The sequence below is a fragment of the Gossypium hirsutum genome, chromosome A08 (genome assembly GCF_007990345.1).
Source record: "Gossypium hirsutum isolate 1008001.06 chromosome A08, Gossypium_hirsutum_v2.1, whole genome shotgun sequence".
NCBI classification, from domain to species: Eukaryota; Viridiplantae; Streptophyta; class Magnoliopsida; order Malvales; family Malvaceae; genus Gossypium; species Gossypium hirsutum.
In genome coordinates, this window is record NC_053431.1 from 125,594,802 (window position 1) to 125,608,408 (window position 13,607).

Sequence of the window (13,607 nt, forward strand, 5' to 3'; positions counted from 1 at the left end):
CGAAAACCTCTTGTATTGTTGTTCTTCAACATTAGTAAATTTCTCCTCCTCTACCTGTAGTTTTTCCCGAAAAAGATTTTTCACATAAAATTTACGTGTTTTTATTTTTCTTTCTTATTGCTTTGCAATCATTCTTACAGTCATTATCGATGTATAGTATAACAATATATATATTTAATTATAAAAAAAAATTCAAGATTATATATTAAAATTAATATGTTATCTTTTATAATTTTTTTTGAAAATAATATTTAAATTAATATTTATTAGTGTTGATAAGCAATAACCAAATTCTTCTTTTTAATCATTTTTGCGCTGACTAACTCCTCTTTTATTCTTCTTGGTTTCCACAATTTTAGACGTTACTTATTAACTCAAGACGTTACTTATAGGCTTGATTATGGGTCATATCTTATCAGAATGACACTCGATTTTAAAAATTAATAAAAAAAAACTTATATTACTATTTAAAAATAATAAAATAATTAAAATGTTATTTTATATTAATATTTATATATTTTATAATAAAATTAGAATATATTATAAAATAATTATTTAATTTAAATTAGAGTCAAAACAATAAAGATAAAAAATCTTTATTTAAACTTAACCTAAACCACCTAACCTATATACAACTCTAGTTAGAAGTAGTGTTATAAGTATAATCACAAATTACAGTGTCATATAATACATATATAAATAATTATTAATTATTAATTATACTCGAAATTAACAACTCAAAATTTTCAGAATCTCAATATTATCATTAAACTAAGACTTCGTTGCAACATTTTTTCTTTTTACAATAAAAAGTGCAATTTAATCCTTGTGTGTTAAATTTTAAAGCAAAGTATATTATTTACACTTAATATCTTAATTAAGGGTTTGTTTGATTAGTCAATCAAAATTTTCTATTAAATAAAATTAATATTTTCAATAATTTAAATTTTGAGAAAATATTTGATATATTATTAGTAGAATTTAAAAATTTTACAAGGAGGGTTGAGTTGATGACAAGAGTATAGTAAAAAATTAATATATATATATGGAAAAAAAATTTGGTACACTACTAGTGGGGTTTTTAGACCCCACAAATACGGTTAGAGGATGGACTAATGTCCTATAAAAGTATAGTAAAATATTAAAAAAAAGGACACATGTCAATTTTTTAAAACTACTTGTATAATAAAAAAAAAGTACATTGTCACTTTATCAAATACAAACCTATATATATAAAGAGAATATATTTGGTATACTGCTAGTAAAGTTTTTAGACTCTACAAACAGGGTTAGAGTGATAACAAATATGCTATAGGTATAGTAAAATATTATATATATATAGCAATTTTTTAAGTCTATTTGTAAAATTAAAAAGCTACAGTGCCAATAAACTAAATATTAACCTATAAAAGAAATGGAATACGTGACAAATTTATAACTCTTATGGAGTTAATATTTTGATTCTTTTACTTAATAAAAGGATGAACAAAAAAACATTGAATAAGATAAGTAGGTAAGTAGTTACTTATCATTCAAAATTGAAATATTTATTTTATTTTATTAAAAATATAATATTTTAAATAATTTTTTTTAAAGACATTTAATTATTATTCAAAAAGATTATGTTAAATGATTAAATTTAATAAATAAATATTAATTTTTATCAAACAAAACTTTAATTTTATTTCTTAGAGTTATAATATTTAACAATATAATTTATACCAAATATTTTGTATGTATATTCAAAGTCATTTAAAAACTAATGTGGTTTAAAATAACATTAATTTTTAAAAAAAATGTAAAATAAAACTTTCATGATTAAAAATTTTCATTTGACTATACTCAATATTATTTAATTTAAAGTAAATTATATAATTTAAATTCAGCCTTAATTTTTTATTAACATTAATTTTAAATTTATTAAATAATGATATTTATAAGTAGTAATTAGTCTATCTATAATTCCATAGAGAATGCAATTATGTACACCAAAATTTGAATACAAACAAAAGTAAAAAATTTTCATTTCCTAAACATAAATCAAGAATGAATGCTCTTCAATAATTCCCAAGGGATGCAATTGTTCAATAATTTAATTTTTCTTCCAAGAAATTTTAATAATTTAAATTTCTTTTATGAAATTGTTTGTTGATAATTTTATTGGATATAAAGAGTTTCTATTGGTTTCTTTCCTTAAGTGTTCTTCGACTCTACTGAAAGTTCGAATGGTTCGTAAAGTGATAATTACCCACCAATACCATGTAAAAACATCGATTCAAATCACACCAAGAATAAATATTGAGATTTCATTGATATGTGCTGGCGTCTCCGCTCTGTGAATATACCATCTTTTCGAGCTCTTGACAGAGTCGGGAAAAAAAACACAAATATAAATCAAACATAAACCCCCGAGCCCAATTCGAGACCTGTTCAGAGGACCTATTAAGCTTCAATGAACAACACTTAGTAAATTTCTTTCTCTTGTAGTTTAAATGCCCTCTACAATTTTCATTTAGAGATCCGATCAACTCCGAATTAAGTTGTCCGTGCCCCAATTCAACCCTCAAACATTAATAAATCTTTATTAATGGCGTTTGTATACGAATTTTCGAACCTTCCCAAAATACCCTTCCCACCGCCACCTGTAACATCGGAAGTAGAAAACAGCCACCTAATGTTCCACCAAATTGTAGATCTGCCCCCCCGACACTCACTCACTTTTCCACTAAGACTGCAATTCCATCCTCTGTTTGGACGCCGAGAAAATACGAGAAAAAATAAAGAATCAGAAATTCAAATCTAAAAAAAAATTCATCCAATTTCCACTTTCAGCTTTCATTGGAAAAAAAAAGAAAACAAAGAAAATGCAGCATTTTCTTAACTGCCAGACAGAAAACTAATCATGACAAAAAGAAAATATATATTGGGCAAAAAAAAAAACGGACATTTCCCCCATTTTTGTTTCAGTCCTCCTTACATTGAAGAACTAAAAATTAAAATAAAAAAAACCCTACATTTCTTCCCTTTTTTTCCCTTATATAATATATTTACATGAAAAAAAAACGACATCGTTTTTTGTCGTTTCACCGGTCTAAAAATCATTTAAACAGTCATCGGAGAATGACCGGAGTAGATCCTGTAAGTCACGTGACTCAACCCCTAGTCTTAACGCTTCCATAACCCTTTCAAAAACCAGCACGTGACACGGAATATGAAGTACCCCTTTTTGTTCATACCCGTATTCCTGAGCCGATTTATTAAGCAAACCGACGAAAACCGGGTGATTCAGCAACTCCGCACTCACAACGAACCGCTCCATCTCTTCCCCTACGTAAACCGGAACGTAACCTTGAGGCACCGTCTTTTTAACCGCCACACGGAAAGATTCAGCCCTAGCGGCGGATGCGGCCGAAGAACGATGACGGCTACCGGAAGAAGAGGAGGAAGAGTCGGAGCGGAGGAGATTGTACTGGGCGGAAACGTCGGCGACGCGGGAAAGACGGCGGATGAGTTGCTTCATTTGGTGATAGTAATGCAAAATTAAAATCAAAATCAAAATAGAAAAAGAAAAGAGAACCCAGAGTGTAAAAAGAGATTAATGAGAGGAAAAGGAGAGGGAGAAGGGGAAATATATAAAGAGAGGGGGGGAAATGGGAATAAAAAAAGGAAGAAAAGGGTACACATAGAAAGGCGATGATGAGAGAGTGGGGGGGTACAGGTAGGACGTACTTGGCAGGTACTATTTACTCATATTATTTTTTTAAGCATTTTTCTTACAGAACATCACTGACCATAAATCCAACTGTTGTTTGTAGGGTTTATTTTAATGTAAGAAAAATTGTTGGTTTCTTGTCCTAATTTTAATGGTGATGGTGGGTGAACATGTTCGACTCCATTAGTTTAAAGAATTAGTTGAAATACGAGTACGGAATTGATTTCAGCCTAAGCTCTTCTTGTATATTTATTTACATCCACACATTTATTTACGCCTAAGCTCCTCAGTTAAATTATTTATTTTGTTGGATTGATTTAAAATTTTATATGCTTGACAAGTATAATTATATTAATAAATTTAACAGTTAGATTGTTAAAATTTTAATCGTACAAAAATGTGTAAAACCATTTTAATTTTGTTTAGGAGTCGAATTCTTTTGTCTGGATGGTATAATCGATAATTAAAAGAATTCCATAAATAAGTTTAGGATGATGTCAAATATTATTTTAATTATTTTATTATATCCTAAAAACAAATAGTATCAATTTAGGCTCGCTTTTGAAGTTTTTTTCTATATAAAATAATAATTCATACTTAAATAAAATAACAATATACATTTTTAATTAAATATGAATTTTCAAAAAAGAAAAATCCTCGTGGAAAGGTTAAGAAAGGATGATTTAACCAATTAAGGCTTTAAATAAATCTTAAATATCAATTTCATACATCCTTTTATTGAAAATACTATATTCAAATGTTTTCTCCCCACAAAAAAAAAAGAAATAATATTTTGTATGCAATAATTTATTGAAAGTTCATTGATTTTTTATAATTATTTATATAAAAAATACTACGATTATTGTATTATTTTTAAAATTTGAAACTTACCATGCATCTAATATAAACCTATTTTATAAAATATTTTGTATTAGAAATTGGATTGTTAACTTTAGTATTTTTGGGTGATTTAATTTTAAAGTAATTTTAAGTTTGAATCATTCTAATTTTGATTGTTTTAGATTTGAGTTACGTTGTTTGAGAATAATGCTCAATTTATCAAATTTAAACCATTTCAAGTTCAAGCTATAATTCATGTTATAAGTACGACTTTAATTAATTTAATTATACTTGATTAAAAATTTGTGTCATTTCGAATTAATCATTCAAGTTATTCAATTTTGAGTAATTTTTTTAATGTATAATAATAAATTTAGCTCTCTCTATTTACACATTTTGTTAATAAAAAAAGCATAATAATAAATTTAGCTTTCATCGCTTACACCTTTTGTTAATTTAACTCATATTTTTTTAAGTTAAATTTGACCATTAACCTTTCAAAAAGAATTAAATCGCCTTTTTTTTAAATGAAAATACTAACTAAAATATTAATTTTTTTAACAATATTGGTGTGATAATCTGCATGCCAGTGTACACATACTTGTCTTATATGCTACATTAACAAATAATTTAAAGTTAACAAAAAAATTTCAAAAAATGTATGAAGTGCACATGAATTGCCATGCAAGTCGTCATGTTTAAAAATTTAATATTTAATCAGTATTCTTATTTAAAAAAAACATTAATGTAATTCTTTTTAAAAGATTAGCGGTCAAATTTGAATATTTTTTACAGATTGAGAGTCAAAATTAATTCAAGAAAAAAAATAAAGATCAAATTTAAAAAATATATTAAAAATTAAATTTATCATTATATCTTTTTCTAATTCGAGCCGGATAAGTTCACTTCAATTAGCCAGCCATACATCACCCTTATGTATATGATGGTAACTAGGAAACTTGCAAATGGGAAGAGTTTTCACCTAGCAAAGAAGATTGATTGTTAAATCAAACCTTAGCTCAAAGTTTCCTATATTAATTGGCCCTACTTCTTAATGTGACTAAGAAAGTTCCTTATACATATGATGACTAGCCATGAAACTTTGGTCTTTGCTTGTGGGAATGTTCCAACTATTAAACACTAAGATGCTAGAGACATAGCAACAACTATACAACTTGGAAGAGGAAATTCACTTCAATTGAAGTATTTGATTGAGAATCAAATTTCAATCTCCACACCATCACTCAAGCTTCATTCATTGCATATTATTTCAATCCAAATTCATTTTAATTTAGGTGTCATTATTTTTCTACATTGACTTAAATTGAGTGATGATTAAAATTTTTGTCAGACATTCGTTTGGTTTGGATTCGAATCGTGTTATTCACATTCCTTATCCGTAATATTGTATACGAAAAAGTCTCATTATGTATGGGTTTTAGAAGTGTTCATAGGTCGTGCAGCTCGTCTAGCCTTCTCAGCTTGTCTTGCTTTGAGCCAAGCTTAGGTTTATATTTTCAATGTCGTGTCTAACCAATACAAATAGTTTTACTGTTTATAAGTAATAAATAATGTTATGTAATATTGATATTTTTAATTAAATTTAAATAAATTTTTTAAAAAAAAACAATGAAATTGACTTTTTAAGCGAATCTGAACAAGTTGGACTTAAGCTTGAAAGTTTTTTAAAACTAAACCTCGGATCAACTTGATCCATAACACCTCTAAGGAGTCCTATCTAAATTTATTTTAATTAAAATTTGAATATATTCTAGCTATTAATCTGATTATAGTTATTTAAATGTATTTTTTATAATTGTACTTGAATTTTTTAAAATAATAATAACTTAAAGAAATTGGAAAAGAAAAAAAATTCTACATGTAAAAGAAATAGCAAATTCAAACTACTTATCACTTAATATTTTAAATGTGTTTTATTTTTTATTTTTACTTAATATAAAATTTTTAATAAAAAATATTGAATAAGATAAATAGATAAGTAGCTACTCATCACTTAAAGTAAAAAATATTAAATTGCTTTTATTTTATTAAAAAATTAAAATAAATTATTATTTTTAAACGAAATATTTAAATTATCATATTTATTTTTATCTAAAACTATAAAATATTATATTAATAAAATTAAAATTAAGAAATATATAATTTTTAAAAATTAATATCGAGTTAAATGAAGTAACCGTAGCAATGCTCAGTTTAACCGTAGTCCGATGCTGTACGGTTCCGTGACTGGCCTTATGTCCCTTTCACATCTTTTACATTTTTTTACCTACGTGTTACTTCTTTGTCTATTTCATGGGCGTGAACAGCACTACCCAATCACGTTTGATTATTTTACGCAAGTGTAAAGTACGCTCCTATTTTTGAACGGGGATGGTGCTGCACTTTATCTATATTTACATGAGTTAATTTAAATTCATAATAATAAAAAGTGAAGGACATTATTTTTATTTTTAAAATTGAATATAAAATTAAACTACCAAAACATAATTATTTATTTAAAAATTACTTTTATATTTTGAAAAAAAAATATTTTTTAAAAACTTTCCAAAACTTTCCATCCACATATTGATTTTTAGTACTAATATAAAAGTTAACGAGTTAACCGGATATTAATTTAGCTAATGGAATTACAATATAAAATGAAAAGAGATAATATCACATTTGGTACTTCTATTTTTATAAAATGTTTAATATAGTACCTGTATTTTAAAAATATTCAATATGGTATCTGAACTATTAATATGGATTTTATTATAGTACTTGATGTTAACATTGTTAGCGAATTACTAAACTAGTCAATAAAAATTCGAGACGTAAAATATTTTTAATCAAATCATCAAGTCCACGTGGATAACTAAACATATATGATTAATAGCAAAAATATAAGACATAAAAATAACTAAATTAAAATATAAGATCGGAACATGGAATCACAATAAAAAAAACAACACGTTTAACCCTTTTTTTCTCTTTGATATTTCTTAAAAGAAATATATATTAAGATGGCTATGGTTACTAAAGAGGAATCTAGTAAACAATCAAAATGGATGATGGGTGTAATTATTGAAGAAATAAATAAAGTATATCTTAATTAATGTATGGATTAATGTGACTGAAAATAGTAAAAAGAGAGAGAGAGAGAGAGAGAGAGAGAGAGAGGAAGTCCTGAATAGGATGTAATAATAATTATATAATTAAAGTATTAGATATATTTTTAATAAAAAAATTGGAATGTTTTTATTTATAAAAGTTTTTTAAAATAATAATTAAACCATTCACACAATATTACGTTGGCTTAAAGAAAAAGAAAAATATAGTTTCCAACTGTGCAACCTCTATTGACTTGGGAAACCATTTGATTTGACCTTAAAATATTAGTTATAAATATTGTTATTTAATTTTAGAATATTTGTGAAAGTTTGAAAGTCATTACTCAATGATTGATGTAAAATTCTGCACATTCACACAGCAAATAAGGCAATGTAGGCTCACATGATTGCATTTTAAGGAAAATCCTTTTATTTTTAAAAAAAAAAATTATAAAATAAAGCATAAAAATTGGGTGGATCTGATTAACTAAATTAAAATTGTTAGTTGCTTAGTTGCAATCATATGACATTAATCACCCTCAATTTTCATTTGCCCTAATTCATTATAATTGAAGATGGAAATTTTAGATTAATTTTTAAGTAAAATTATAATTCCTTTGTATATGGGATGATAATAGAGTGGTCAAACTTTTCTTTTATAAATGCATATGCTCTTCATAGATGTTGATTTATAACTACTTTATTATAAACTTTCTATGCTTATATCATTATTTGATGTATTCATATGAATTGGGTTATCTGTTTAGGTTTTAAGATTTGTTTAAAATACGAATGGATTTAAATAAAAGTATGAGGCTAAAAAATTGTGATTGGACAAAATATTGCGCTCGTTTAAATTATGAAACATCCAAGACTTAAGCTTAGCTCAACCCATATTAATTTTTTTTGTAATATACATATACACATATATATTATGTAATTTATATTACATAAAGTTGTCTAAATTTAAAATTTTTAATAAAAGAAAAATCATATAAATTATATTGTTGGTGAAATTTTAAAATTCCATAAACAAGATTGAGGAGATGACAAGTGATAAGTGTATATATGTTATAGTAAAAAGTTCAAAAAAATTAGAAATATATTGTCAGTATACCAAATACTCACGTATAAAATATTAATTATGGAAGGGTTAGTATTTAATGTACTAACAGTGTACTTTTTTAACTCCACGAGAAGAGTTAAAAAATTGTCACGTGTTTCATTATTTTAATATACTTTATTTTTAAAATTTTACTATATCCTACGAGATACTTGTCATCACCTCAACTCTATTTATGGTGTTTGAAAACTCCATTGGTAGTGTAGCAAATATTTTCCCGATATAAAATTGAAAATTTGCTTAAATACTCATTTAACTCTTGATTTTTTACATTCTCCTAAGTTAGTATTTATGATTTTTTTTTATCCCAAGTTAATAACCAAATTTTTATTTTGTCCATCATATTAGTAATTTTTTATAACGATGTTATATCTGAGACAAGTGATAATAGAATTATGACATATGGCATTAATGACATCACAAAAACATCATAATCTAAAAATTATATTAAAAATAAATAAAAATATAATTCATAAAAAAATATCAAAAATAAAAATCTTATAATTATTTAAAATATTATAAACAAAAATTAAATTATATATTAAAATTGAAAAATAAAAATATAAAAAATTAAGTATCTTTATCGTCTCATCACAACAAAACAAAAACCCATTTTTTTCTATCATTCATCAATTATGTTTCTATCTAAAAATATTTAATAAATTTGAATATTATTACTATATATAGTCACTGTAACATTTTTTTAATATTTACATTAAATTACATGGGTCGAGCCAGGTTAAGCTTAAACTCGAATTCAACCCATACTTTAAACAGACTTAATTTATTTTGCCTAAGCCCACTTTTGAACCTATCCAAATCCTCTTAAATTTTGGACAAACAGCTTAACCTATAATCATATATAATATACATTACAAGCAAAACTGAATTAACTTAAAAGAATGGAAATAAATTTGTTACATATGCTAGTAAAGAAATGGTGATTTAGGCCCGAAGTAGACCATTCTTTACCCTAATTAGATGAATAAAAGAAGGTTTGCAAAAGTTTCCATGGAGGAAAAACTCAGATAATTGCCGATACATTGCTTCAGTGAGATGAATCCCATCCCAATGTATGTAAGAATCTGGGTCTCGGCAAGTTTCGGCACCCGACATTCCACATAAAATTTTGAAGCTAAAGTTGAGAATTTTATTGCGGTGATGACCGCAACATGCTTTGAATGCATCCTCGAACCCAAATTTATTGAGGTTTCCGGTGATTACCTTGTATGCATCGAAGTAATCGGCGTACGAAATCGATACGTTTGCGCCTTTTCTTCTTCGAAAACCTTCCAACATGTCTTGGAGGTAGTGGTTGTGGGCTTTTGTTACTCTGTTGATTTTGGCGTTGCAGTTCATGTCGTCTTTCACGAAATGTCGGGCCGATTTGGCAAATGGATAGCACCCTAATGGTGGTAGACCTTCGACTACAATGTATTTTGCACCACTATCCAACAGTGTCTGCAACAAAATAATGGAAATTCTCGTGTCATTTCGAGTCAGGATCATTTATGGGTTTTGTTCATTTTGAGCTTTAGTTATCTTGAATTGTAAAAAAAAATTTATGGTCAAATCAAATTAGACTATATCTAGATTTAAGTTATAAAGTCAAAAATTTATTTTAGGGGTTAAAATTAAAGTACAAAATTTTTAAGAGATTAAAGTATAATTTAATCATTGTATAATTTTATTATTTAAAAAAATTTAAAGGGATTAATTTAAAAAATTAAAATAGATTAAAAATAATTAATAAAAATCAAAATGAGGTGAGGTGAGATGGAATAAAATCTTTCTAGAAGCTTGTAGATAGAGGGGTAAGGGATGGCCATACCCCCTCCACCTTAATTTAAAATAATTTCATGTAAGTATAATGGTAAATTTGTACTTTGCCCCTCCCCAAATTTATGATTCATCTTTGGCTCCTTCCCAAAACGATTTTCTAATTTTGTCCGTAAATGTATCCAATATCCATAAATGTGGTAATAGTTTTCAATATTACACATCTATGGTGGAACAGTGTTGATAGTGGAGCAAAGCATGACAACTATGATGAAGTAGTGATGGATTTGGCAATATCTATTCTTATCTCCCTCCATTATCACAGGATGAGATGATTTTGAATGTATACAACATCAATAGAAATAATGGTAATCGGGTTTTAACATTCACGACCAACTAGAGTAGAAGTCATGAAAAATTATGTCAACAATGAATTTGAAAATATTCATAATTGCTCCTATGCATCGTTATCCCCTAAATATACTCACCGCAAGGAGTCTGGAGGTGTGAGCCATAGCCATATCTTTAATCCACCGTAATGAAACTTTAGAACGTAAAGCACGAACATAGTCATCAATGCCTATTTCTCCAACCCAAAAGAGGCTATTCTCCATATCTGCCTTGCAACTTTCATTGTTTTTTCCCTTACAAGCTATGTCCGAAACAAATTTGTTGTACCATTCTATTTGTGTTTGAAAACTATGGTAACCATATTTCCACATTAGGGTGCTATTGATCTTATGTTGACTCAAAAACTCCTCCGTAAAAACCGTTGCCCCCGCCATCGCGAAGTTCACCCCCGAACTAAAGTTTGCGTTAACAGATTTATACGGTGGCAATGAAGATATATTAAGAGCATCACGAACGAAATCTATGAGCAACCAACCATTATTCGGCTTTTCTTGACCCTTTTTGAGATTTTTCGAAATGTTCAACAATTGAGCATTTCCGGTGTCTGTATATGAGTCTCCGAACGCGTAAATCTTGTTGAAGCAACCATTAGAGTTGGTTTTAGAGCTGTAGTGGCCTTTTATGTTGATAGAATTGAAATGTGAGGAAGAGGGATCTGTGGAAGGAAGGATTTTGAATTCTTTTATTGGGGTTATAACATGCAAAGCTATAGAGGAAAATGGTAAAGATATGAAGATAAAAGAAATAATCACATGAAAATGGTTTTTAGAACCCATTTTTGGGTGATTGAATTAAAGGGGTTTTTTTTTTGAGCTTTAAGGATTTGATTTTTTGTTTTTACACTTAAATGATTATTACCTGTATGCCAATGGAAATGTATGGACTAAAAACCATTTTCATGTGATTGAATTGAAGGGATTTTTTTTTCTGAGCTTTTAAGGTTTTGATTTTTTTGTTTTTTACACTTTTAAGATTATTGCATGTATGCCATTGGAAATGTATGAACAACCTTTGTTTTAGGAAATTATATGATTTAGGGAAATGTAAGAAATTATTTAGCGAAATTTAATCTAACATGTCTAATATATATAGCTAGGTTTTAACCAAAAAAGAAAAGTTCACTTACTTGACATGATTAAATATATGATTATTTGTTTAGATTGAGTCTTAACTCAACTGTCATGAATCTTGTTGTCAATGCAGGAGGATGTGGGTTCAAATATGCTGAAACATATCTTTTTCCTATTTATAGATTGGGGTGGGGCTTTGGATAATTTTAGACATTATGTCAAAAAGAGCAAATATAATCAAATCAATAAATATATATATATTAATTTTTTATTCAAATCCAATTATATCTTAGCTGATGTCAAAAAATTTGGTTTCAAGGCCAGATTTCATAAAACGAGTAATTTCTTTAGCGCTAGGCATATTATATACATGTTCAGCATTGGGTGCATCATATTAGTAGATCTCTAGAGTGTTGGGTGTATCCTTCTTTAAGTTTGTATCCGGTTAATAGAGACTAAAATATTGATGCAATGTGGATAATACACGAATTGATATGAGATTGAGTTATAAATTTGTCATAACTTGTATTGAAATTGAGACTTGAATAATAATATACTAAATTGTAATATTCAAAATCAAGATGTAAAACCCAGAGGGTAAGTTAATATTCTAAACTTGAAATCAACCATGAAACTAGAGGAAAACACTAAGGAAAAAAAAATTGGTAGAAGATAATAGTATAATGAATTAATATTATAATTACTTACTTATTATGTTACTTATATTGAATTCAAATTATATTAGACCATTGAGCTCGTTGCTTAATGTTGTAGATTTATTTTGTTTTGATGTGCAGGTGATATTTAGGTTTAATGAAATTCTTGTTTCTTCAATAGCGTCCAAAGGCTCTTCTCAACTCAATCCATGTATTTCTACTCTTTTGATTCCAATAGTGCATTGCATGCACCTAGGAATAATAATAGTAATTGGAATCTTGTATGTTGATTTCTCGATAGATAACGAATAACTTTGTAATTTAAGGTAAATAATTATGCTAATAATGTTTGAATGTGTTTAAGTGATAATCTTGTCGTGGTTGAAATATGAAACAAGGATATAAGTAGTTTCTTCCTTGTCAAGTAATCTAACTTGGTGGTTAAATTTAATAAACGTTGTAGTATGTATGTGTGTGTGGTGTTGAGGTTGTTGTTGTGTGTAAATAATGTTTTGAACAAGAATTTTAGGTCTTACAAATTATGTTTTTAAAATGTTTGGGATTAAAACTGATACGTGATTTTCAGATCTAGGTAAATTTGTACCAATACAAGAGGTCATTTATATCAATACAACTCATACGGTATGTCCACTACTATAATAACATAAATTTGTAATGGTAGATCCCAAGCAAAGCAAGATCCCTCTCTTGCTTTGAGCTGTTTTGACTGCCTAAGACTCATACTTAGTCCTAATTTTCGATCATCTTTAAAATTTAATTTGATACTTCTTCTTTTATTTATTAAAATTCAATTATATATATATATATGTGTTTAATTTAAATTTTCATATATATATATATATATGCATGGAAGTATTTTTAGTTTTTTTTAAATATATGCCATAA

The 13,607-nt window shown here is 27.0% G+C and overlaps 2 protein-coding genes across 2 annotated transcripts; both read right to left on the minus strand.

Moving 5' to 3' along the window:
• Positions 1-2,289: 2,289 nt before the first annotated feature.
• Positions 2,290-3,698, minus strand: LOC107909160 (auxin-responsive protein SAUR71). The gene has a single exon (XM_016836604.2). The coding sequence runs from the start codon at positions 3,518-3,520 to the stop codon at positions 3,092-3,094; it is 429 nt and encodes a 142-aa protein (XP_016692093.1). The 5' UTR covers positions 3,521-3,698; the 3' UTR covers positions 2,290-3,091.
• Positions 3,699-9,443: 5,745 nt separating this feature from the next.
• LOC107908203 (GDSL esterase/lipase At3g48460) lies at positions 9,444-11,901 on the minus strand. The gene is made up of 2 exons (XM_016835447.2): positions 11,053-11,901; positions 9,444-10,246 (listed from the first exon to the last, which is right to left on the minus strand). The coding sequence occupies exons 1-2, from the start codon at positions 11,749-11,751 to the stop codon at positions 9,731-9,733; spliced, it is 1,215 nt and encodes a 404-aa protein (XP_016690936.2). The 5' UTR covers positions 11,752-11,901; the 3' UTR covers positions 9,444-9,730.
• Positions 11,902-13,607: the final 1,706 nt, after the last annotated feature.